Genomic DNA, 26,975 nt, shown 5'->3' with positions numbered 1-26,975 from the left:
TTTGAGGCCGTTTAGGGGGCTTTCCAGTGACCCTGTTTTGTTTGACTGGTACACAGTTGATTTTTCATCGCAAAAAAATTCTGATAAATTTGGATTTAAAGTCTGCCTGAAGTCAGTCTCTCACAGTAGAGCCACAGATAAGATTTATTAAACAATCCACTGTGTCTGTGCTGTCCCTTTTTTTTTGCCTCATGAAACCAGAAATATTTGCTGGCTCTATCTGGAAGTCTGCAAATTGGTCCCCCAACTTTCATGGACTGATAGATGATGGCAGGAATATTTCAGGGTCCATTCTATTAACAAAAATTTTGTCTTGACTTTTAAGGCATGGTTCCAAGCACAAACAGATGGTAGTGAGGAACTTATTCTTGACTTGAGTAGCATTGCCAATCATTGCCCACTCCCAAACCATTTGCTTTTGGGGGAAGGGGTCTGGAGGGGCCTTTTCATTTTGTTGGGGGTTTTGTTGCTTCATATTTTGTGTTTGCTTTTTTTCAATAAAATTGCTTAAGCACTTCCTTCTTCACTTGAGTTTCACTGGTTAAGCTGAAAAATGGCCACGTGTAATCAGTGCTGGCCATGTGTAATCAATGCTTGGCATTAACATGTCTCTGAGTAGGATTATTTTTCCTTTAATAACTGGTTTGGTTGGGTTTTGAGTTTTCTTCTTTCTTGCTTGTTCATATATAATATTTTAAACATTTGAGATAGTGGAAATAGCAAGTCTTCCTTTTTTCTGTCTTTATTAACAGTTCTCCAATTAAGTGGGTTAGGAGCTTTATCAACCTTTAAATGAAAGAGCAAGTGTCTGATAATTTAACAGGTAGGGCCTTTTCAGAGCTTTTCAGGAATTTAGGTGAAGCTCATATCAAAATACACATTTTCATTGTTTGAAAAACTCTTACCTTGCTTCAATTTATCGAAATTTTTGTGCCTGAGAAACCATAAAAAATTTGACTTCTCTTTAAAAGCTTCCAGAAATAACAGGATATAGCCAGAGAGGAATTTCCACTATTTAGAAACAAATGCATTTACCTAATACATATTTTGTACTGTGCAGCTTTGCACAATCTCAAGAAGCAAGAAGCCTAAAAATCCCAGTCCTGTTGATGAGCCACATTTCTATCAATTTGGTATAATAGGATACAACTGAAGGGGTTTTTTCTAGTGTTCTGGGTTTAAGTATCTAAAGAGAAAAATTTTGCATTTGAAAGAACTTAAAGCCTGTTTAGAGCTAGAAGAACTTTAGGGCTCCTAAACCAGGAAATACCAGCATTAAGGTTGGTTGTGCAATCTCTCTGTTTATGGAATTTTATATTGTGTGATTGTCTTCTTTTGCAATAAGGACTTTGTTTCAGTTATCAAATAGTTGGGCTGGTGTTCACATCCAGAGGCTACTCAGTATTCTGGTTTTTTCTCATTACTGATGCATGGGTCACTTTCTTTGTTATGTACCACTGAAGTTCTGCACTAGAGACAGAATTATTGGGTTTTCTTGTTGTTTTCTCCAATGATCATCACTATAATAGCTGATAACTCGTGAACAAACCAAACTGTTTTACCTTGCTCAGATTAGGAATGTTATTTTTCCCATTTCACAAATTGGGATCCTAGGGCAGAGTGGTTACAATTAGAGACCAATTAAATATGGAATATCTGATTTTAATTACTCAAGCCAAATTTTTCCAGTGTCTTTATTATTCACAGGTTCAAAAACACTTCTTACAGACTTGGATTGGGATGATTGGTGTTTTTGCAGGTCATGCACTCAAATCTTGCACCCAGGTCTAGGATCTCAACTCAGCCCCTGGGAAATGCAGCATACCCAGCCTGTGCAGCCACTTCAGATGACATTTCACAGCTTGTGTATCATTGCATAACATCTCTGGGATGGAATTCAGCCTTCCAGGATAGTGTGCAGCTGTCTTAGCTGCAGGTTTTTTATATTTTCTTTCCCTTGTTGCAGTCCTCTCATGCACTATGCTGGAGAGCAGGATGCAGAGCTTCAACAGGCAGGTCTCCTGTACCACGTGAGCCTGAGCAAAGGAGAAGGAACCTCATATGCTTGTATTGTGATTGTAAAACATCATGGATGAGAGGAACACACTCATATTGGAGCAGAAGAGCACAAAATTAGCATGGCATGCTTTAGTTCCTTTTTTAAACTACAAACTCATAGACTGAAAACCATTGTTGTGGATATAACCCACTTCGGTTCTTTTTTGGAAAGCCTCCTGCAATTGGAGGCTGCAGTAGTTTAAAAAATACTGGAGAAAGAAATGCAAGCATTGGTAGTTTGCTGAAGGGTCAGATATTGCATGGATGGTAGACAGCAGAGAGAAAAGATGAGCAACATAAAGGTGTCTGCCTGCCTTGCAAGACATGGATACAGGAACTTCTTTTTAACATAGCCAAGTGTGGATTTACATATTCAGGAGCAAGAGCCTAGACTATACATGAAGTAAAATACCTTAAGCATGAAATCAAGAATAAAACAAAAAAATTAAGAATTTGTTTACTTTTTTAATACCAGCAAGTATAAAACAGTTCCTAGGTACAGGGGAATCTCTAGTCAGTAGTTATTTCTGTATTCGTCTTTACCAAGCTTAAAGACTTTGTGCAGTCTGTGGAGGAAAAGCTTAAAAATCACGTGTTGCAGGTACACTGAAACAAAAGCTTTGATAATGGAAATGTCTATCCAGAAGACAAAAATCTAATCACTGGCATAATGAAGAGGAAAAAAATAATCCTAGAGAATGCCTTTCTTTTTAACAGAATACTTAACACGAATGATTGAAGTTGGTAAGAAATCCCGTATTATCATAATAACCAAACGAATGTTTCAAGTATCGAGAGGTTAGAAATTGTTATCTGTAATTCTGGGAGATAGCAGCTGTCAGCTTCTGCTTATAAATAGTATCAAGTGTTCTAGTGTCTGTGAGGACAGGAGAAATCCGTAGCCAAAAAATGAAAATTGTAAGGCGGAAGCTTTCGAATTGGCTCTGAAGTCGTGATTTAAAACTTAAATAGTGTCCTTCCTGAAATTCAATCACTGAGCTATTAAAGGAGCTTCACAGATTTTGTTATAATTTTTCAGTTTCGATTTATGAGTAGCCTGCCTTTCTCAAATTCTAAAAATTCTAAAGACTGATATCCCTTACTAATTAATAATTTCAGTCAGTTTATTTAAGTAATTTATTTAGCTTCCCATTCAATATTAATTGGATCTTCTTGATTTCATAGCTGCATTATGTCATAGTTTTGTGTAATCTTGTTAACAACAATGTAATTTTGGCACTTTTTTTCCTTTAATGTCATCAATTCATTACTCAGGTTTGATTTTATCTTTTTCTGTTTTTTACAATAATCTCTTCTTACATAACTTTATGGTTGAAGCTGGGCCAAAAAGTGACTTAATATTTCCTCTTCTGTGTGGCAGTAGAAAAATTTGCTTTGTGCCTCTGATGTTTCGTGATTCATTTTTAACATGAACATGAAATTACCACTCTACAAATGATACTTAGATCTGGAATTCTATTTTGTCAAACAGTCTGATGGAGTGGGAAGGCAGATAAAAGTAATCTGTTTATGTTTAATCCTGATAAGACCCGCAGTGTTTTCATGCTGGTAGAAAGCTTGCAGTGAAATTGCATTGTGTGTACGAGTGTGCCGGGTTCTATGGCAATTACAGTTCGTTATCATCTTAGATTTCTGGTTGTGGGGTTTTATGTGTTGTCACACACAGAAGAATTGTCTTTTGCCATTTTGTCTTCATCATTAATCAAGATGGAGGCCATTAATACTTACTCTTACTACTGCTATTTACACATTTTTCTCTTAAATAGGGATTACAGCAGAATATACCACTGCACTGTGAATTTATGCCACGGTTACTCCACGTATCTCAGATTTCCACAAGTTACTGCGTTCTCACTGGTCCCTCATTCTCACATGCATGAAAGAGCTGGGGGTATGTTGTGCTGCCACAAGCTGAGTGATTGTTTCTCGGTGTGTTTCTGAAGTGTTCATCTGTTCTGGACAGATGGGAGCACTGTGGAAGGAAGAGCAGTAGGACTGTCCACTTCTGAAAGATTTCACCACTTACTGGGTGACCTCTAAGCTCAGAGGATGTTGGGCTTTGGTCTTAGCTTGCTTTCAGCTGTGCTTCCTAATCTGGCTTGAAAATATATTTAACCAAGGTGAGAAAGTAAATGTGGGTGTGTTTGAAGCTCAGCTGACATCTAGGCTAAAGGTCTCTGGATCTGCAGTATCCCGACTTAAAACTGGAGTTAAGATGGGATATGTTGTTGGGTGGCGGTGTGGATTGGTTTGGTGGCACAGACCCAGCGTCCTTGTTCTGTGACCCAAAATCGGGTTGTATTTGTTGCAATTGTTCTTCAAAATATTAGTTGTAGTTCTGGAAAATCCAGAATAGTCTTTTATTCTGGTTATCACTTTACTTGTGTTTGTCTCGGAGCTGAGGTAAACTGGCTTGCTTCTGCTGTTGGTTTGAGTCTTTCAGCTTCTAATGGCCAGAAGCAGTGCAGCATTTCCAAGGGACCGCCAGCTTTCAGATTTATGAGATATTCATAAATAGTCTTATGACAGGTCTGTTCTGTTGGCCAAAGGTGAAGCTGTCCAGCCTGTGTTGCATATTGATGATGCCACCAGCTGTGGTAGACAGAAGAAAACTCGAGAAGATGGAGCAGATGGCCAAAATTTCATCAGTTCTCTACTGGATATTGTTTTATAAAAAAGAAGAATCTTGATTAAAACAAATTTGATTTGTCTGGGGTTCTCAGTTTTCTTGCTGTGCTGTTGCACTGAAGAATATGGAGTTACTTGTGCTTTGGACAACAAGTTTTCAACTGTGTTTCATCAGAAGGATGTGAAGTTTTGCATAACAGCTCAGCGTTCTGGAACCTCATGAGTTGTTCGCACACTTTTCGACAGGTTCACAGCTTATTACTGGATGCCCATTGGAATATGCTGGAATATTATGTGTATTTGAAATGCATATGTTAATATTTATGTTCAAAAAGCTGAGGTTGCTTGTGCAGTTCAGCTCTTACATTGCACATTTGTAGAACCACTGGTGCATATTATGTTACTCACCTTTTTTAGGTGAATAATAGAAATCATCACACTTTTCAATAATCATAAAAAGGACAGTGCATATTTTAAAAGTTAATTTTTGTATGGCTACAGGATGTCTGGTTTGTGGGATATTTTAGACTTTTTGCCAATATGCTGTATTAAAGAATTGGAACCATTTTTAGTTCTATAGAAGATAACACACAGCTAAAAATTTGGGGGGGAATGGAGAAAATATTATACTTGTCTCTTGCAAGCAGCTGTACATTCATTTTCTTTCCAAGCATTAACAAAGCCAAGGTACACTTCACATGCCACGGGTTTGGCTCTGTGGAATTGAAGGAGGTATTGCTTTTGGACTCTCCTACTATTAGGAAATATTACATCATCAGGGTCAGTGTTGCAATTGTTTTTAAACAGGTGCTCAACCCATTTCAAATGAAATCCATTTCCAAATGAAATGTAGCCTCTACTGTGTTTGAAGACATGTTAGGAGCTGCCAATTCTTAGCTAGGTTGACACGACTCTTGCCTGCCGTAGGGTAGGGAGGGAAGGAGGAGGAAAGCCAGGATCTCCTTGTTTGTTACTGGGAACATGGACGTTGCCCCAGGCTGTGGTGATGGACAGGGAAAGATCTGGATTAAGCCTTTAAGTGCTTCTGTCTCCCCTTCTCACCGCAGATGCCTGAGGTTAAAACTAGGACAGTTGCCCTGCCGAATGTGGACAGATTGTTTGGAGACAGTGTTGAGGGTTGATTCCCAGCTGTCCTCCCCAGGCTATATAGCATGGGTGCAAGTGGAAAGAGCTCCCAGTTCGGAATGACTGTGGAACCTGCACTAACTCCAGTCCCCTTATGGTTCTTACCATCATGATGTTTTCATTTGTGTTGTGTGTGTCTGAGAAACTTGAGCTACCAGGAAATTCAAATCTCTCATTCAGAGGAGATCTGAACTTAAATACAGATTTCTAATACTGGGGTTGGCTACAGATAATTGCTCATTTGCTGTTGAAAATAATGGGCAGAATTATAGCAAATCTACAGGGAGGCAGAGGTATGTTCATACGACTCCACCAACTTGGATGCTATATAAAATAGACCTGAACATTGTTTGAAAACTAAACAGATTTTCCTACTTCCATAGGCATGCAATGCTCCTGCTGTGTGCTGGTAGTGGAGTCTAATGGACATGGTATGGCAACTGAAATAAAGGACAGAGAAAAAGATTTTAAAGAGGAAAACCCCACTGGCTGAGTGTTCTGAAGAAAAGGATCAAATACCTTTGCCTTAATTGAATATTTAAGAGCTTGTAATTTACATGCTTGGAGATGTGCCTTTGACCTTTTTTGATTTTACAGGATCTGAGGTGTCATTTTGTGTTTCTAGATGGGAAAATATAAGATGGAAATAATTTTTAAAATTCGTTTACAGGTCACATTTAAATATCTACCAGGTAGAATTGCTGTTTGAGAAGATGCTCATGGTTTGTGTTTGATGTGCATTTACAGTGTCCATATATGGGATTTGGTTTTATGACAAGGAAGAATGCCAAAGAATTGCAGAGCTCATGAAAAAGTAAGTGATGGGTAAACAAGAATTCTGTGCTATTTATGTATGTATTTCTGTACATACATGCACATTTTATGTTTTTGGAATAATCATACCTTTCTACTTTAAGATTATATGTATTAAATTTGTTGCAAGTGTCAAGCCTGCATTTCATAAAATCAGAAATAAGTCACTGTATTGCAGCTATTTTTTCTAATTTGTAGTGCAGCTCTCCAGCTACATCAGAGTGTAACAGTTGATATGATTTATTTCCTGATGACTCAGAGATCTATTTTAAAGAATTGTATTCTTTGGGGGTTTCATGTATTTTTCAATTTGGGGAGATTTTATTTTTTAATATTGTTATCTTTTCTTTTCCTGATATCAAGGTAAGTGCAGGATATCAGGAGGGCATGCTGTATTAATAGAATTTCTGTGGGTTTTGTCCTGTTTGTACATCATGGCTGAATTCCTGCTTCCTCATTTATTAGCAATATATACAAAACCCACTTTGTTTTTGGCATTTAAAGCAAGACTTCAGTTAGCTTTAAAGTCATTGCTTTCATACACATAAAAATGTGGTTTTATACACATGACACAAACTTTACTTTTGCAGTCCAGCCAGAGGTGCAGATTTCACACAGAACTGTGTTCTCAGCTGTATTTTAACCTTAGAATGTCATATGGGTAGTTGTTTTCAGTATCACTCTTTTCTTCACGTGTCCAGGATGGACAGGGCTCATTCTGCACTGTTTGCAGGGAGCCTTTTCTTAGGACTGTGTTCTGCAGGTTTCCATGTTTGCTTGGAGGAGGAAGGAGCTGAAGTCGTCCAGATTTTATCAGCATATGCAATGTACATTTTTTTAGAGCTATAATGTGGAGGATGTAGTAAAGGGGCTGGGTAGGAGCAGGCAGTGATTGGATGTTCCAGCTGTCTGTGGTGTATAGGGGTAGACACACCACAGACACAAGTCCTGTCACGGACAGGAGGGATGATGTTGATCCGGGTCTTTGGCATCCCAAGGAAACCCACAGGATGCAGTCGAGCATTAGGGACTAACAGAGCACAGTGCAAAGGCCCTGCCAGACCTGTGAATCTCCTTTGCTGCTCATCTGTCTCGGTCTTTAACAGCTTCTGTAGCCAGAAGTTGCTGAGGAGTGACATCAAGTTTGATTGCCAAAGTTGCCAAGGGCCCCAAAGCCCATTTCTGTAAAAATCCCCGCAAGGCTCATCCTCACACATCCCAGTTCACAGCAAACTGCTTTCACTCTCCTACCACTATGTTCCAGATAGGATTTGTGATAAAATCCTGGATGGGAAGGTAGTCATCTTTCCTCTATAGATCCTTTTTTTAAAGTAATACCTGCTGCTTTTCATTTTGCAGTGACAAAACAGTGTGAAACACAGACTGTGACAGGGGTGGGGTTTTGTTCTGTGGGGTTTGTTGGTTTTGCTGTATATCCTACAGCTCTAAAATGAGTCAGTTGTGACCCAAGAAATAATTGATGGGGATGAATTTACAGAAATAAACAATGAACCCTAGGAAACCCAGGTTTTTGACAGCTCATTTTAGTTAACTAGCTCAAGTTTCAGTTGGTGGTGATTAGGTACTCTCAAACTGGTAATTTACTACAATAAAACCTAGTTTTCAGAGGATTCATGCAAATGTAAACCACGTGTAGTGGTTTATAATAGCAGTATTTCATATAGATAAAAAATACCCTGTTGCTCAGCCAATTGGCTGTGTGTTTTAATTCTCAGCATTCTACAATAATAATAAAACAGCTGGGGCAGGAAATTGGTCATTTGCTAGTAGTTAATGCCCGATTTGTGTGTGTTTGCCATCCTCCACCACCAGCAGAACTGAATAACACTATAAATTCCCTGCTCCTTCTGGGTATAGAAATTGTGACTCAGTTATGGAAATTTTATTCTATGGTCTAGTGTATTCAAGATTGGAGAAAATTAATCTCATGTCAAATTGTGATTTTACAGAGATCTTTCAATAGCGATTTTTTTGATGCGTGTTTTCATGTAGATGAGGGAAGACAAATATTTGAGTTTCCATTAAGTATTGTATAGTAATTGTGGTTAAATATTTCTATTTTATCTGTACTTTTTGTCTCGTATTTGCCCCACCTTTCAGCCTAACTCAGCAGGAGCAGTTCAAAGCACAGCAGGGCACAGGAGCAGGGGCGTCCCCCATGATCATGAATTCTGCTAATAACAAAGAAGTGGATATCTTACGGATGCTTACCAAGGCCAAAGATGAGTATACCAAGGTGAGACATGCTCCCACTTTACATTATGAAACATAAAAGGTTTGATTCTGGTTTTTGTGGGTTTTGAATAGTTCTGCTCAAAGTGAAAGTGATTTGGGGCAGTGTGCTCTCCCATTTTGCGTGGAAGTGGCTGGTAAAAAAGTTTTGACAGAAGTTGCTAAAAATTCAAAAGAAATTAATGCTGTCAATAAAAAGTTCTGGAAGGAGAATGTGCGTATGATTGTTTGTTGAATGGTAGAGGCTAAGAGCAAGTATAAATTGCCTTTCATTCTGACCCTTAGAGCTCCTGTGCCTATTGAGTAGCACCTGGAAGTTGTGCCTTCTTTCTGGGTGAGGTATTTACCTGGTAATAGTTTCTGTGGTTTGTACAAAGGACTTGGTTCAGGAGACTTTTGACAGTGAAGTTAGTGCTTTTAATTGTGGTTGTTAGCTACTTTCAGACACTAATGGAAGGAAATAAAAAGGTTGAAATGTAGTATGATTTCAGCCCGTGTGCTGCTTTGGTCTTCTGAGGCTTCTAAATAAAGAAGTAACTAATGGACTAATAATGTTCTCTATTATTGAGCAATCAAAAACGTTTTACTTTGGGGAATAAAAATCTAATAATTTTAACTATCCATATATAAGCTGCAAATTGTTACAGAGCCTGCAGGTTCCTGCTGCTGTTTCCTGTATTGCTTATGTGCTGTCATGCGATAATAGAGCTCCTAAGTGTTCCATAAGAGTCTGGAAATATACATATATCTTAGCTTTTTCTCTCCTTGCATTTCTTGTGTTTATTTTTTCTGAAATGTAGCTGCTAATAAAATCCTCAGGAAGATGATAGCACACTATTTGAGCTAGGGTGAAATGCAGCCCTTTTTATTGTGTATAGCTTCTGTTGAAGCTTGGGGCCTTTGTATTTTCTGTAGTAGAGATGTAATTTATTATAGTGGACAAACACTTCCAAAACCTGGTATCTTTCCCATATTTTAATACTGAATCAGTATCTAATCTTGGCATCAGAGAATAGGATTTGAGATGCTCTGAAATGTTTAAGAGGTTTTCATTAGATAACCTTAAAAATACTGCAAATGGAAAACTGGAAAAAATATCAGGCTATCTTCAGATTCTGTGAAAAGAGGGTGATAAATCTAAAAGATGTTACCTTCCATTTCTACATGAGCACACAGAAACCAAGACAAAGGAGAGGAAAATTCTGTTGTTTAAATAATAGCTTTTAGGACACTTTTCCCTTTAGAATCTTTTGCAAATTTGCTTCTTACTTTATCTTCAATCTTTCTGCATTTAAGGCATTGCCAAGGAAATAAAAAAATAACATGAAAGCTTCCTCCTCATCTGGGACATGAGTGCTAGGAATGCCTGACCTCTTAAGAACAGGATATGTGTGATTTCTTGTATTGCTAGTAATATAAATTTCAAGAGTGTGATAAATAAAGGCAGTGACAACCATTTTTCTATTTAATGTCAATATGTTTCAGAGCAATCGTGCTTTTTGACTGGTTTATGACATCTACTTTCTTGTCAGTGTGTGTTTTATTACTTACAATCTGATGTGCTGAAATTAGTTATGAAATATGTTGTTCTCTTCTTTGAATTCTGTGTTTATTCAGTGAAGAGTGTTTTAAAGTGTTGGAAGCTGTAGAATAAGGACATCAATTTTCCAAACTTCTAAGGAAGTTTTTGCTCAATTTTTAAGAGTGTAACTAATTTTTGAAGAGTATATCTTGTTCCCAGATTATCTTATACATTTAGAGGTCACATGCAAAATAAAATACACAGCTTTCCCCTTCCTTTTTTAATTAATGGAGCTCTAAGATGCTAAACCACTGAGGTTTTTTTTTAAAATGTACTTCTTATACAGTTGCCTTCTCTTGATCTCTGGTAAGAAAAAGCTGGCCTCAGTGACAGCCAGGGAGAAAAACTGCTGAAGAGCTGCAAGGGTACAGAACAAAGCATGACAAAATGGGTTTATTCTTAACCATTGTGCCTTGTCTTGTACTGTAGGACAAGCTCTGGGTTTAGCTTGGTGCTGCACAGTTCTTCTCCCAGCATTCAGCATTTTCAGCTTCATATTGTACAGGTAGACTGTGACTCTCACAACGCAGAGAGTTGTTTGCCTCAAATATCTCTGACTATACCAAACTTGCCAAAACCCCCTCAGTGATTTTCTTGCTCTTCTTGATCCATATTCACCATGTGTCTCTGGTTTTGTTCCAGTGTTGCTGAGCCTTTCTTTGACTTGATCTTAGAACCTTTTTGATTACTTAGGCATCTTTTGTAGCAGCAGAACTTTGAATAGGACACCTGAGTTAAGGACAGACCTGTGAAGCAAGATGTAGTAATTGCCAAATGTAGCTGGTGAGGACTCTGATTCTATCACTAAAGAGCACGGTGACATTTCTTTCATGCTGTTTGTTGATAATAACATCTGATATCTTCTTTACCTGTCTACCTGACAGCTGCTTAAAATGTCATGCTAGTGCTCCCAACTTACTCATCAGCAAGGCCATGCTCCCCATCTGCCAAGATGGCTTTATATTCTGTGCTCCAATAGTTACAGAGACTTCTGAAATCCTCACAGGCTTCTTTTCTCTTCCATGTGCTTCTGTGTTTGATAGCCGCCTACTAGCCTTGTTATCAAAACACAGCAATGATACCAAGTCAGGTCAATGTCATTCTCTGTAGGCCCTTGTGTGTACTGATGCTCATTTTGCTGAGGAATTTGGTCTAAAAAATGCTCATATAGTGATAACTCTGTTAAACACTACTGCTTCTCACCTCATTTTTATGTTCTTAGTTCTGTGATCATGCAGGGAATGACAGTGGAATCTGAGGTACTTAATGTTTCTGAAGAATTCAGCCTATTAAAATATCCTGAGGAAATAAGGGTATTATTTAAATTTCTGCAGAACTCACTGTGAAATATTCAAGAGGATGTTATCCATCGTGTTAAAGAAAAAGGTTATATGCTTTTTGCCCAGAAAGTTATATTGAAAAATAGCAATGAGAAGAATATATGTTGAAGAAAAGGCGGCATCATTAGAAAGAGAACTGTTTGGGAGGAAAAAGAAAGCTATTTAATCTTACTGAAGTGCAGTTTTGGTCCATGTAGAATCTGTCCAATCTGAAAAACAACTGAAAGGATCCAGATCATATTAGAGCCCCTGAAGTCCCCACGAGAACTCAAATTCTGCTTTAGTGGGCAGCCCTGGAACCAGCATGTCTCTGTTTATTGTTGCAGCAGGAGTCAGAAATGGGTGAAGTGATCAGTTTTGTGTACTTGAGGGTGGGGGTTGTTTTCTCACCTGGCACATTTGCATTCTGAGGAGTTTGTCTCAGAAAGTTCTGGAAAGGACACTGATATTTTCAGGGTCACAAAGCAGTGGCTCTGCCGTGTGTCCACAGAGCAGTCTGCCCACTCTGGAATTCTGGCCCCAGGAAAGCACAAGACTGGACTTTTGGAGTGAAGGAGAAACCAAAATTGGTCGTCCTTCCCCAACCACTTGTCCTGTGGCATAAAATTTTGAGCCCATCAAATTCAGATAATGAACTATGAATATTATTGTTGGATAGAATTAACTTCTTGTTAGATAATTCTTTTAAAAATCTTTCCAGTTTCTTGGTTTCAATTGGATCAAGTGACAATGACTTCAAATATACTGTCTTCTTTTCTGCTGGCAGTAGTATTCCATGTATACCCAATGCTTTTTTAGTTTCATTGACTATATCCTTATATATAGCATCTTATTCACATTTTCCTTTTCCATTTACTATTTCTGTTTCATGCAGCATTTTATGTGGGGGTTTTTCTGAATTAAATCATGCCCTTTTCTCTCCATATGACATTTTTTGTCCCTGATCACTTTTAGTTTTCTGTCTCTGACCATCTTTTTTATAAATATTGTTAATGATGGTCATTTATTTATTTATTATTTCATAAGAAAGCCTACTGATTCTACAAATTGATTAAATCTTTAATTACTTTTCTGTGCATGTATATGCATCCTGCAAGTTCCCACCATTTGAAGATTAATGCAAAAGAGTTTGAGTTATAATTCTACTTTTTGACAAAAGCATTTCAAATGATTTTTATGGGCACATTAATCCTTCATGGACCTAAACTACTTCTAGCTGCCTGTTGATGCAGGAAAAGCCTGTCTGTTGCTTGGTTTCGAAGGTGCTTTAAAAAAGTATTTTATGTTTTTTAAGTGCAGGAAAAGCAGAAGGCCAAAAGGAGTAGTGAGATTTAAATTAGAGGGAAGCCTCATACTAGGGAAATCTTGGAATCAAGTGCTCAGTTTTACATATGTCTTATGGTTTTAGAAAATTAGGTTGCAGTTGCTACAGTTCTTCTAATAGCATAACACTTCACCGTCAGTGCTGCAATTAGTGTTTTTGGTTATTGAATACCCGGTTATGTCTGCATTTTCCTGTGGTTGGGAACTGGGGGAAAAGATACTGTCACACATACTAAGCAATCCTTTTTTCCTGTTGCAGTGTAAGACCTGCTCAGAGCCAAAACAAATAACCAGTTCCTCTGCAATCTATAGCAACCCCAACCTGATCAAACCGATTCCAGTGAAGCCGAGTGAGAATCAGCATCAGCGAATCTCCCAGCAGAGCAAGGTAAAGCGTGTGTGTGGTGGTTCCTGACTGCTGCTGCTGTCCCTGAGCAACAGGAGCATTGATTTGAGTTGGAAGGTCACTGCAGGGATTTGAGATGGAACCACTGTACGGCATGATTTTAAAGCACAACTAATCTGTGTTGTAAAAGCTCCCCAACCCCCACTGTATGATGTGGAAACACGTAAACTGCAGGCATACTATCCTGATGCAACAAAGAAATACTGCTCTTTCAAATTTCTGTTTTGATCACAAGCTGATCTGTTCCATTGCTGGACCACACCTTTTGTGGGTTTTTGTTTGGGTTTTTTTCAGGGGAAATCATTTGATCTAAATAAAGAAAAGTCTCTTGGTGTATCTTCAAGCCACATCACACTGCAAAATCCTAAAAGCTGAATTCAGCTGTGACCAGCAGATGCACAAGAAGTGGCTCTACTTCATACCCAGGCAGATTTCTGTCTCTTACTAATATTGTACTGATGGCTGTATGAGAAGATGCTCTTTCATGTTATTTAAAGCAAAGCCACTGCTATATCTCAGATTCGCTGATTTTCTCCCACATTAGCAGCTTGACAGCAGTCTCCTTGCCCTTCCTATGTGACAAAACTATTAAAAATCCTCTTGGGGAAAAAAGAGCATAACAGTTTTCTCAGCTTTTCATTGAATACTGCTGGCTAAATATTGTCGCCACTTAATGTAACTTATGCATGAGGGAACTATGTTTACTCTTTTCCTTTGTCCCCCCACAGAATGCGGATCCTGAGCCCCAGCACTTGTCTTTGACAGCGCTGTTCGGCAAGCAGGACAAGCCGGATGTCTCAGAAGCCCTTAATAAGCAGCATCAGGAGAACCTCCCCGTCAGGCAGGGTGTGGTTCGCTCGCTGTCCTACGAGGAGCCCAGCAGGCACTCGCCCTGTGCAGAGAAGCAGCTCTGCCCTGCCATCCAGAAGCTCATGGTGCGTGGCACAGACCTTCATCCCCTCGCCGAGTTCCCCGAGAGCCGCCTCTGTGAAAATGGCAATATCCCCCCTGTGGGGGAGACTTTCACAGGGCTCTTCCAACCTGTGACTTCCCACGGGATTGCAGCGTCTCACGTGGTTCAGGACACTGCTGGCACTCAGAGCTTACTGCAGAAACTGCAAAGTCAGCCAGGGTCGGTGACCAAAATGGACCCCGGTGCCACAGGACCTGGGAACTCGACAGCTCCCGTGTTCAGCAGGACTCCTGCTCCTGTTGGAGCACCAGCAGCACCAGTAAATAACATGAGCCAGCCCCCTCTGGTGTATTTCAATGGGTCCCTACCAGGCCAGACTTTAGAGGCTCAGACACTTGGTAAAGAACAGTCCAAACTTCCCAGGCAGCCACTTCCTCTCTCTGGCAATCAAGCAGCCAACTCTGGGGTGATTTCACCTCAAGAATTATTGAAAAAGCTCCAGATTGTGCAACAAGAACAGCAGCTCCATGTATCCAGCAGACCAACGTTGGCAGCTAAGTTCCCTGTTGTTGCCCAGAACACCAATGCCCTGAAACCACTGGATTCCTGGATAGAAAAGGCTCCGGGCACGGAAAAACAGAGCTCTCTCTTGCAGGTAAATGAGGAACTTCTTCAGCATAAAGAGATACAAATCTAGCAAGCTTTTAAACTTGATGTTTTGTTAGGTTAGTCTTGGCTTCACTGTCTTGCTGCATGTTGCACATCATTCGTTTTGCAGGTGATGCTTTCCCAACATCGAGTAAGTTCTGATTTACCAAGGTGCGATATTGTAAATCCTGAAGGCCACATCTCTTGCCCATCAATGATGACCAGGTATACTTCAGTGTTGGGTTTTTCCAGAGGCCTTTTGAAAAATCACCTAGTTTTCACTTGCCTTACTTGGGCTGTTATGTGTAATTGCTGGCTACTGAGTGTAATATTTTGAGTTTAATAATTTTTTTCTGCAAAATTAGTCATAGCTTTCTCTGTGTAGATATGCATTCTTTTGTATGCCAGTTGCTAAAGATACTTAAAAGGTCTCTTGTCTTCTAACAGCAGCTTTTTGAAGTATTTGTATATTGATCAGTTAGTTATCTTGTACCTCACCTGCTACTTCTAGATATTCATTAGCTGGTTTTCTTAATGTGCTGTGCATTATTCTGAAAAAAGGTCTTGTGCCTGAATGACATTAAAAAATTCTGTTTATTTTGATGCTAGACATCAGATTGGTGTCTTAAAAAATTCAGGAGGTGCTAAGAGCCTGTATCTCTCTCCTGAATACATTTTAATGTTCTTCGGAAAAGCAAGATGTGCAAGTACAAAATATCCCACCCAAAACAATTACTGTCTAACAACTTCATTTTCTGTAGGATTTTCTACACTAGAGTGTCTTTACGTGTCCTGTTTGGGGATGCAGCTAAGCTCCTTTCAGCTTCCTTTATTGTGGATAGGCTGGGTTGTACTGGAGTCTGACTTGTATTGGAATCTGGAAGTTACTGATCCCAAGCATTCCCCTTTCCAGTGTAAAGTTCAGAAGCTGCTTTTCTGTTGCAACTATTCCATTTTTCTATTTCTGTTTTATTCTGTTTCTCTATTTCTATCAAAACCTGAATGAAAGACTACCGAATATTTCAATGTGCTAGAAAGTTATCTTATACATGGAGAGGCTGAATCAGTCATTTAATAATATAAGAGCTACATCTGTCACCAGGTCTGTGACAGGTCAAGTTTTCTAATTCCATGAGAGAGGCAGGAGGAATATGAATCTGATACAGCAAATAGCCATCATAATTTTTGTTCTTTGAATTAATGCAGTAGGATTTGAATCTGTGTAAAAGAGTTTTTTGGGGATTAGTCATTGAAATTATTCAGGATCAGTTGCTTACAGATGGTAACGCTGACTTTCCAGTGGAGAGCTAAAGAATAAAAGGAGGATCCAGAGTCAAAAAAATGTATTTGTTTTCACTGGGTATGGAACTTGCCTGCGTTAAATATAAGAAATTGTGTGATTCACTGATACTTGTACTGATAGCATGAGGACACAATGAAGGCATTCCTACTTTGAAGGTAAAAGTGAAATGAGGCAAGTCCAAGCTATACATTGTAAGTCAGTGTACATGAATAAAAAATAAGGAAATATGCTGATATATTTTTCAGATAAAAAATCCCTATAGATGCTGCTATGGCCAATGACTTTAATGTTGTATATATGAAAAAGACAGTTGTGCCAGCATTAGTTGCAGTATGGAAAGGCAGTTCCTGAGGTCTGGCCTAGTGCAATTGCAACAGTTTGACTGCTTGAGTACAGAGAGAACACCAGCTTGTGAGAAAAGTCTTCTCTGGAACAAGGCTCATTCACTGTGATTATTGCTGCAAGTTTGCCTTAAAAAAAGCAGAAGCAACTGAGGTTCTCAGTCTCTGTTTGCACGGCTGTGAGCCGACAGAGGAGACTGAGGCTGTCTAGGAGTGGCTTCACAGGCTGCCACAGCTGCTAGTGACATGGTATTGATGCACACATTTAGTGCTGCTTTGGAGATTTCATGCATAGACCAAAAATGGTAAGGAAAGTGTCACTAATTATTGTTTAGGACACCTAAACCTCCTGTCTGGGAGGAACAGCCTCTTGCACGTGCAGCAGATTGCCACAAAATAAAAGCAGGGAGGTTAAAAATGAGGGAAGGACTCTGTTCCTCTGGAAGCCATTAATTAGCTGCACGAAACTTCCCTACTTTCGAAAAAAACCCTGGCAGATAAAAACTTTTAAAACCAGCATTCATGTTTTTATAATATTATCCTTGCAGTAGACCAGAGGCTTCAAGTGCTTCCATGCCTGCAGAGTAGATATTTGAGTGAAATTGAATTGGCACAAATATATCTGCACATGCTCATGCAAAATTGATCAAAGCAGATTCTGACAACAAGTGCAGCAAAAGGTTTGTTCTCTGTAATTATTTGTCTTTTGGTATTGCCTCTTCTACTGTGCTTCAGCATACAGAAAAAGCAAAAGTCTGACAGGAATAGAGAAATATCTGAACAGTGTCTGTCGTTGGAAAAATCATATTAAAGGAACACCCTAAATCCATCAGCAGCACTAAGAAAATGTAAGCAATAGTCCTTTCCACAACTGACACATTACAAGTCCAAGTTTAAATTGGCTTCTGCTGCATCTCCATATGGTATAAGAACTGTGATCTCCCACATGGAAAGGAAGAGACCAGTTACCAAAAAAATGGCGGAAAAAAAAAGAGAGAGAAGAAGGGAAAAAGCAAAAGCTGAAGAATAATGCTTGGAAGCATTCAGTCTGGTCTGGTGCCAGCCCTATTTTGTGAAATATTCCTTATGCAGACAGTGAGTAACGTGTGCTTAAGATACAATAAAAAAGCATTAATCTACAGTGGGCTTTCAGGGATATGTTTAGTGTTAGGCATGTGTTATCCTGATTATAGTTGCATGCATGCTTAAGTGTTTATGTTAATCAGAATTATGGTTTTAAGAGTGCTTGCAATAACCCAGACACAAATTCATCTTTTCTTCAGAAGGCCACATATCTTGCATCTCATTTTTCACATTTCTTGGAGCATTTTTCCATCAAGAATGTATTTTGTGCATAATGTTACATCTTCTGAGTATGTACATGAAACCCAGTGTATGTGGTGTGAGCATCACAGTACTGCTTCTCTCTTGTCCTGACTGCAGTTTCAGCATGCAACTGTATAATGCAAATAGCTGCATTAAACTTGTTTCCAAAAGTAATTTCAGCTTCTGGAGCTAAACATCAATTAAAATATTCTAAATTAAACTTGAAAGACAAAGCAATGTTAGCATTGTAGCCGGCTTTAATTAACTGCCTTTGAAGTTCCTCAACCATTCTTAGATTAAATGTTCTCAGTTTCAAGTAATGCCACTGAAAACTGTTCAGGGCCCATGGCACCCACTGGGTACTGATGTTCCAGAGGAGCACTCGACCCACCTGGGATTCTGTTCACACAGGAGGCAACAGAAGGTGCCAGTTTGCATTGCAGTGCACTCCTTGGTTCATGGTGTTCTGGGAAGTTGCCAGCTGTGGTGTCATCCAGCTGCCAACAGCCCCACAGAGCACCAAGCTGCTATCTTAGTGAGCATTTGGGCTTCAAGGAAGGAATGCTAGATACAGCAGCAGTTGTTGTGCACATTTTTCATTGTTCTTCCTTCATTGCCGCACAGCTGACAGCAGACTCCTACTCTGTTATTAGTGACTCAGAGGTTGAGCGTTGACCTGACAGAGCCGGAGGTAATGGATGAACAACAGCTCAGGTTCTGTGGGTAAGGAGTCGATCAACAGGATTTTGGAAGGGCTGTTATGACTTGTGAGAAGTTACTCAAAGCTAGAAGATTGGTCCAAAGGCTGTTAGTGTCCCTACAGAGCATTTACAGTGCCTTCTGCAAAAGCATGGTCTTACAGGAACTGCACTGGTAATGCCAAGATCAGCATCCTGTTTTCTGGTGGGCGTCAGTTGTCCCAGTGACTCAAGGTGATCTGAGCTGAATCTCAAATGGAAGGTCTCCTTTCTGTTTAAAACAAACCCCAAACAATCCATGTTTTTTATGTAAAGGTTTGTTAAATGGAAGAAGCTTTGAGCTTGAGCTGCTAGCAAAAGATACATTTTAATGTTGAGTACAGACACAAACGCTATGCCCTGAAAAAAGGTACTTACACTGTCTATTCTTCTTCTGAGAGAGTATCTGAAGTTGTGCAGTCCCCTGTAGCTGTTGGCTGTGTCACCAGTAGATGGCAACATTGCTCATTCCATATAGTTTCCATATGCTTGGCGTGTCCTACCAAACAGACCTTTCTGTCCAGAGAAGACAAATCATTCTTCATATGTCTTTTAAACCACAACATGTGCTTGTCAGGAGGAGCTGTGTGTTATTAAGAGCACAGTTTGTCTCAGGTTTAGTTTATTTGCCTTGGGCAAATGAGAAAAATGTCTGCTGGTTTCGAGGGCTGTGTTATCTGGGTCTGACAGAGTCTGCAGTAGATTCAGCTGCGTTAGTGGGACACTTTATCTCCTCCAGCTGCTCCCAGCCTTCCCTTTGCAGGAGGTTTCTGCCCCTGCAGAGCAGTTTGTATATGCATTCTTGAAATCACATTAGGAAGAATCATCTTGTTTAAGCAAACCCTGCCAATTTCACTGGAGGTAAATTAAAGAGAAGTCGCTCCAGCAGCATGGATGAGTAGAGCAGAAGTCTTGGGTAAGTGTCTGGGGGTAGTTGGTGTTCCACAGGCAGGAGCAGATCTGTGCAGAGTCTGAAGGTCTCACTCCACAGAGGCGTGTCACTTAGGACTCACACTGGTTTTCTTCTAAAATAAATGTTGTTTCCTAAGCATAGGTGTGCAAACCTGCAGTGAGTTAGTAATACCTCTGCTTAGTCAGAGGCTTGGAACACAGACGTGGTGATTGCTGGTTTGATTACATGCTGTGGGGTTGGAAGAAAGCTGTAGTGAAGAGTTTTGTAGTACTCTGTGTTTGAGAAACAGACACAGTATTTACCTAACGGGGTAAATATTGTGGGGGGGAAAAAAAAGGAGATTTTTGCATTAGGTGTATATTTGGTGCTTTCTTTCCTGAGCCCTAGTCTTTCTGCTTCCTTAAATTTTCCATAAAACAGCATGACATCTCAGTCCTCTTTGTTTCTTTCTATTTCTCTTTGTATCATGGTCTCACGAACATTGTTCAGAAATGTCTTGGGTAGGAGAAAGACAAGCTACAAAAATGTGACTCTTCTTTAATGCTAATCTGTGTGGTTTTGCATACCTAGGAGATCAACCTCAGTCCTATTTTCTTAAGCTTAATTTTTCTTCAAAATTGAAATGTAATCCAGGACAGAGTGAAGTGATTCAGTAGCCTTTCACCTTAATATGGTAGCAATAAATCATGCTCCAGTCTAAAAGGGAGGAACTTTGGTGAGCTTGTATCAATTCCTTTGTACGTTCTTTAAAAAGACTGGATACCTGAATAGCAAGAAAATGGCTGATTAGGATTAAGATTTATTACTGGAATTACCTGGAGAGATCTGATGTCTGCAAGTGAATTAACTTTCTGTTATGTTGTATATTACATCTGAGAGTATTTGCTAATATTATATCTGATCGTATTTGCTAATCCTGCATGTTTTACAGTTCCAAGATGCACTGCAAGATTTGAAAGTGAAAGTTATTTGGCAAATATGCAGGTTGGTGTGGCTAGGATGCTGAGGGAACTTGCAGAACTGCTGGCAGCATCAAGGTTCTCTTTGAGGGCCATTTTGATTTTGTCAACAGTGTGTTGGTTGTGAGTCTGTTCTGTTTCTGACAGTGCCATGAGCTCACTATGGACCTTTAGCTAAATCACTGAACCTCTGTTTTTGTCTCCTCTCTCCTTAAGTAAAATGAGAAGGTAAAATACACACATATATAGATGTTTATAAAGTTTATAAATTGGAAAATACTTTCTAGTTTTAGGTACAGGGGTTAGTCTAACAGTGATATTTACATGTCTCATGTTCTCAAAGATTGAACTTTCTGACTTACTGTCCCTGTGTAGAAGACTTTACAGCTGCATTCTCTAAGTGCTGATATTTCATAGTAGTCTGATTTCTGTAATAAAATCCTCTTGTCCTAAGATCATTTGCCTATGGCTGCAATCTCAAATTGGATGGAAGGCCTTTTGATCTGGAAATAGATCATAGAGGTGGTGCTGAGCTGGAGTTTCAGATCACAGTATTGACCTCCAGCAGTCTCTGTGTCGGCTGCCAATCTCTGTGCCTTGGCTCCCGCAGAATGGAGCGACAGCTTTCACTGATGCCGTGCTTTTATCCCGACAGGTCATCTCACCTCAGCGCATTCCTGCCACGGTGACTCCCACGCTGCTGATGTCCCCAATGGTGTTCACCCAGGCCACGCCTGCTCCTCCAAAAGCCCCTGAGAGCGGCCGTTTGGCAGCAGCAAACCCCGAGCCCGCCGCCAGCTCGGCCAGTCTGCTCCTGCCCCTGCCAACCCCAGAGCCAGCCGTGGGCAGCAGCACCTCCATGACCAAGATGCAGCTGCAGGAAACACTGCTACACCTCATCCAGGTAAAGTGCCAAGAATTCTCCCACTTTGCTTAACATCCTGCTGCCCGTTTTGGTACGAGCACCCTGTAATTGGCTGTATCTGTCTAAAGGCAAAATGAATGAATTGTGCTGCTTGTGGCTGCATGGTAACAGGGCACCATGGCATAGGCTGGGGATGCAATAGGCTCTCCTTGCACACTGCTGGCTTAACTACATTTTGATTAATGCATCTGATTTGGGGTTCAGGAAAGATAATAAATTTGGTGGAAAAGAACAAAGATGACTGAAAGCTTTGTAAGGTCAGCCTATGAGCCAGAGAGACATCTCTTATATTTTTAGCTAAGGATAAATAATGGGTGATTATCCTAGCTGCCAAAAATTTCAGAGATGTGTGTAAGCACTAAGAGGAATTCAGATGGGAAATTAAAATTGCAGGATGAATGTGAGCAACTTTAAAAATATGAGTTAGATAACATGAATAAATATATTAATTCAGTTTAGCATTTGAACTAGAGAATGACATTGAATAAAATTCCTTTTGCTGCAGTAGTTCAGGTTTCATTGTGACAAAGCATTAACAATGCATGTGACAAAGCATAACAACAGTTATGTATGAGATGATTGTTTACCACTCTGGCATGATGCATAATTATGAATATTTTTTCCTTAACTTGCCATGTGAGTAACAGCTGAAGAGTAGAAGTTGAGGAGACATTACATAACTAAAGACCTGGCTGCAGAACACAAGGAGCAGAGAAACACATCCAGTTTGTAGGTCCAAACCATGTGCCTGTATGGCTTTGGAATAAAATTAAAAGTCATTATTGTAACTTACTTAAAACATTATTTAAGTTATAAATTCAGAAAAGAAATAGTATCTCTGACAAGCTAGAGGGCTTTCTCATTTTTCCCTGTATTTTTATTTTGGGATTAAAAAAAAAAATATCCCATTGTCTTGTCTCTACGTAATTTGAATGTGTGGATACCATTAAAACCATACATGAAGAGGAAACTAGTCAAGGAAGATTGGTAACTTTGTACTTGTAAAATACATATTTAACCCTGCTATTCTTGGTGGTAGCTAGGATTGACTGAGTTACCTGGAAATTATTCACTGCTGATTTGTTAACTGTTATTTTCCATTATATAAAACTACAATCTCAAATGTGCCTAATTTTCCTTAAATATTATCTTGATTGTAATTATCCTCATATGTTTATGTGAGCTACTTATAACATTCTTTCTTAATGTGGGCTGACTCATTCTTGCAAAACGTTCTTCAGAAGGAAAAAGTTAAGCATCAGAGCAAAAGGAGCAGCATCCCTTAGGAGCATTAGGCCTACAAGAGCTAAACAAGATGCAAGGATTTGCCCAGGTAGGATTTTAGTTTAGGATTAAAATCCAGAGTGTTTCATTATTCCATCAGACATGCTTGGAATTATCACTGACCTGATGGAGGACACAACCTAAGGAATCCCCTAGATAAAGGGGGCAAAGAAGAGAAATTCCAGGCTTGTAATTTCAGTATCATCACTGAGTTATTATGCAACAATACCGGACTCAATTTAAATGCACTGTGAGTTTAGAAAATCTTCTTTCTGTGTACTCGTTGCTCCTTACTGAGGTACAGTCATGGGAAATAAAACAGATCTTTGGTGAAGGAAAGGGCTTTGCTATTGCTCTCTTCTAAAAAAAGAGTAAGGCTGAAAAGTATCTGGTCCATAAAATGGAATAACCTTCTAATCTCTTTACTCCAACTGCCTGTCCTGCTAACAATTGCCTGTTTTGTTTTTCAGAATGACGACAACTTCTTAAACATTATTTATGAAGCATACCTCTTCAGTGTGAGGAAGGCAGCAATGAAAAAGTCCATGTGAAAGACGATCTTTTAATCCAATTTCCATGGCTTCCTGAACTCCAGGAAGAAGATTTGGAAGTTTTCAAGTATGATTATGTTTGAAGAAAGGAATGTTCTTAGGCATTTTGCGTACACTTCGATTTTCCTTGTTGGCAAGTACATGCTGTACTGAGAAGAAGGTGAGCAGAAATGGATTGTGCCTTTAGCGAGGGGAGCGTCACGATGCTGAAGAATTACTCACAAAATATCTTAAATTATTTTTCTTACCCTGGTCCATACTTAGAGTCGGTTTCCCGGCGTAAGGACTCAGTTCTCAGGATCCGGTTTCCTTTTTCACTTGCAGTGTGGTTGCTCATTGCCGAGGTATTTGTCCGCTGGTGCTCCCCGAGCCGTCCTGCGCAGCTGTCCCGGAACGCGCCCGTCCCTGACCACATGGTGGCAATGTTGGACTATTTTTAGGAACACGGAATTCCGCGTGAGCCCTTGCAACGGGAAGTTTCGGGAAGACTGATCATCGTACTTAGTTGTCTGCAAAGCAATTTAGAAGAAGTGTCATGACTTCCCCCAAAATTTTTGTAGTAAAATCTTTTTCTATTTTGACAAGAATATTTTTAGCTAGCTGTAGAAATGGGATTCTGCAGGCGTTTGAGGAACTGGGGGGGGGGGGGGGGGGGGGGGGGTGGGTTTGTGAATGTACTTGCTATCACATAGCTCTGGGGTGACACTGGATTCATGTTTCTGTTATTCCAGCTCCAATCTGCATAATCATAAGCAATGTGAAAATTTTTTAAGGGGAAGGCTACCTGGTGTATTAATTTTTTTTTTTAAGTGTGTTCCTGGAGCACAGTGATTTCATTGATCCATTTCTAAAGGAAATAAAATGGATAATCCCTACTATGTGCTGATTTCATTTTATTGTGCCATGGGCTATATATTTAGTTTGTATGACTCTAAAGTGTTTTTATGCTTGGCAGAAGATACGTGAGGTTTTAAATCAATTAGAATAAATGATTGAAGGAATTTTTCTGTATATTTTTATCAGCATCTGCTGCTGAAGTGCCAGTTTACTACAGTTTAGGAATACACCGTTGTTGCTGAGGAGGCATTTCTTCTGTGGGTGCAGAGAGCCCAAACTGTAATCCATAAATGATTATTCAGTCTTCTTTCCTGTGGGCACTGATGTAGGCACAACTCAGTAGCCTCACCTGTGAAAGTTCTTCAGTGGAAATTTGGCTGCAGGTTTCCATTGGTAGAGTTGTAATGAGTCAAACAGTTGCTCCTACCCCATGCAAGGGCAGGGGCAATTTGGTCACATTTCTTGGGAAAGGCTAGAAATCAATAGGAAAAAATCCAGACTCAAGAGCTAGTTTCTTTATTCACATAAGCAAATAACCCCAGGAAACTGCTGGAGTTTCCCTCCACTAGACAGCAAGTCATACCCTCGTTTTATTTGGTTACTGCATGATTCTTGCAGATTCAGTGAAATGAATGTGTTGAGCAGACATCAGGAGAAGCAGACTTTAAAGACAGCAAATTCTAATCCTGTAGCCTTCATAATTTATGGGATTCTACTGAGTTAATTGCTATTATTTCTGAATGAACTGGTGTGGAAGAAATTGCAATCTACACAAAAGAGTTTGAAACTAAATGCATGCATAATTGGTGTCTGTGATGTTGGATTATCTGAGAGTGCAATTTAAAGATGATGGGGACACATAGTTAAGACCTCATTTGACATGCAGAACTTCTGTAATTGGTGGGTAAAAATAATCCTTAAGCATCTCAAGCTGCCCTGGTAATAGATTTTCTAGTTACAGGGGAAATATTTCATTTACAAAAAGGCAAGTAGAAAAACATTCTTATTTATTGCTTGCCAGAGCAATTTACAAAAATTAAAGGCATGTTTTTTACAACATCTGTTAACTCCTGATGCTTATGAAAACTGTAGTATTGGCATTATGCTTGACAAGCTGAGGCTTCTCTGAAAGCAGACAAGGATTGAGCTAATTCAGGGTTTCTTTTCACTGCCCTCTCCTCTGGTTACATCTACGCCAAGTAATGCTGGCAGAATTGGATTTCTCACACTGTATTGCACTGTAAGGGATTTTGTGGATTATTCAGAAGGCATAAACTTGCCCTTTGTGGAGTGAAGAAAAGTTGTTGCTTAAGAAGGGAGGTGCTGTTTTAGCCTCTATCCTGTTTACCAACAACAGCAGTGGTAAGAAGATAGAACCAGCTCAGGAAGAAACCCTGAGTTTTATGACAATGAGCAGGAAGGTAGTGAGAGAAATCTGCTGAGAAATGAAGCCAAACTTCTTGTCTAGGTTTCCATCTTAGAGGGCAGGATCTGCTTTACCAGGTGCATTTGGGAACTGGAGACTGAGCTTGGAGTCATACTGGAGTGTCAAACTGAGCTGTGTCCCTTTCTACTGCAAACTGTAGCACTTGTCTCAGGAAAAGGCTTCATCCAGAAATATAGTTGGAGGCTTCCAGCATCGTGGAAAGCTGCAGGATTCCCATGTGATACTGAAAACTTAATCTCTGCCTTTTGGCATTGTGGGTTTTTAGCAGCTCTGTGTCAGCTGGGAGTGTCTCCATGCAGCCAGGTCTGTGCCTGACACCAAAGAGGCTGTTCTGGGGTTGGTAGTTCACCTCTGAATATGGTGGTTGTGAACATTTGGGTTCTTTTATTTGATTGGATTTTTTTGAGGACACTGTTAGAGCTATGAGCTCTTAGGCTAACGAGGCCTTTTGAGAAGAAAAGACTGCAGCAGTTAGAATTGCCTTTCTTTGGGCCTGTTTTGGGTTTTTTTAATCTGAAGATGGAAAAAAGAGAGCAAGCAGAAAATCAGAAAGTATGTAAGGCTCACATTAACTCTGCTTTAGACGATTGCACAGTATGCATGTGTAATATTTTTTTATTGTCTGTGTATTTCTTAAGATACTGCTCACTTTGAATTGTGTGGTGGGTTTTCTTTTTCTTCCAGTACAATTAAAATCTTACACATTTGGGACTAGCAGGCATTCCAAAAGCAGTTGCAGCAGTGCTTTATTCATTAATCCCATTCTCAGCCTTGAGTTGATATTAGTTTTCAGTGTAGTTCCACTTAATCACTGCCCACTTCCTTAGAAAATTCGACGCCTATTAAACTAGAGTGAGAAGACAAGGTGTAGAAAGTCACTGAAATACTGAAGCATCATTTCTGTCAGTGTTTATCATGGAAATCTGTGATATTCAGTGATTATTCAGAATATCCAAATATTTCCTCACAGAAAACTCCACTCCTTAATTTGATTTTTATTCATTAGCTCTCTGTTGCTCCTCTATTACTGCTTGTTGTAGCTGCAATGGGGATAATTAAAATGGCACAGCAAAATAAATTTTTCCAGGAGCAGGATGCAGCTGAGCAGACAGGATGCTTCGCCTCCTCTGACAGCCTATTTAGAACGTGTTGAGCTTTGAACTTCAGCTGTAAAAGCAGTGGGTATTGGAGATACCAGTGTCCCTTTAGGACATTAAAATC

General features: G+C 39.6%; 1 protein-coding gene across 2 annotated transcripts in view; it reads left to right on the top strand.

The window, feature by feature from the left end:
- DCP1B (decapping mRNA 1B) overlaps positions 1–24,345 on the top strand; it is a 41,174-nt gene extending 16,829 nt beyond the window's left edge. For both annotated transcript variants that reach the window (XM_048301201.1, XM_048301202.1), the window contains exons 4-9: positions 6,601–6,667; positions 8,788–8,923; positions 13,424–13,552; positions 14,299–15,138; positions 21,366–21,614; positions 23,390–24,345. In XM_048301201.1, the coding sequence (XP_048157158.1) occupies positions 6,601–6,667; positions 8,788–8,923; positions 13,424–13,552; positions 14,299–15,138; positions 21,366–21,614; positions 23,390–23,470 (1,502 nt within the window). In that variant the 3' untranslated portion in view covers positions 23,471–24,345. The remainder of the gene's footprint in view (positions 1–6,600; positions 6,668–8,787; positions 8,924–13,423; positions 13,553–14,298; positions 15,139–21,365; positions 21,615–23,389) is intronic.
- The last annotated feature ends 2,630 nt before the right edge of the window (positions 24,346–26,975 follow it).

Source organism: Corvus hawaiiensis, chromosome 4, assembly GCF_020740725.1.
Source record: "Corvus hawaiiensis isolate bCorHaw1 chromosome 4, bCorHaw1.pri.cur, whole genome shotgun sequence".
Taxonomy (NCBI): Eukaryota; Metazoa; Chordata; class Aves; order Passeriformes; family Corvidae; genus Corvus; species Corvus hawaiiensis.
Note: the sequence above shows the minus strand (reverse complement) of the source record. Positions and strands in the feature narration are given on the sequence as shown.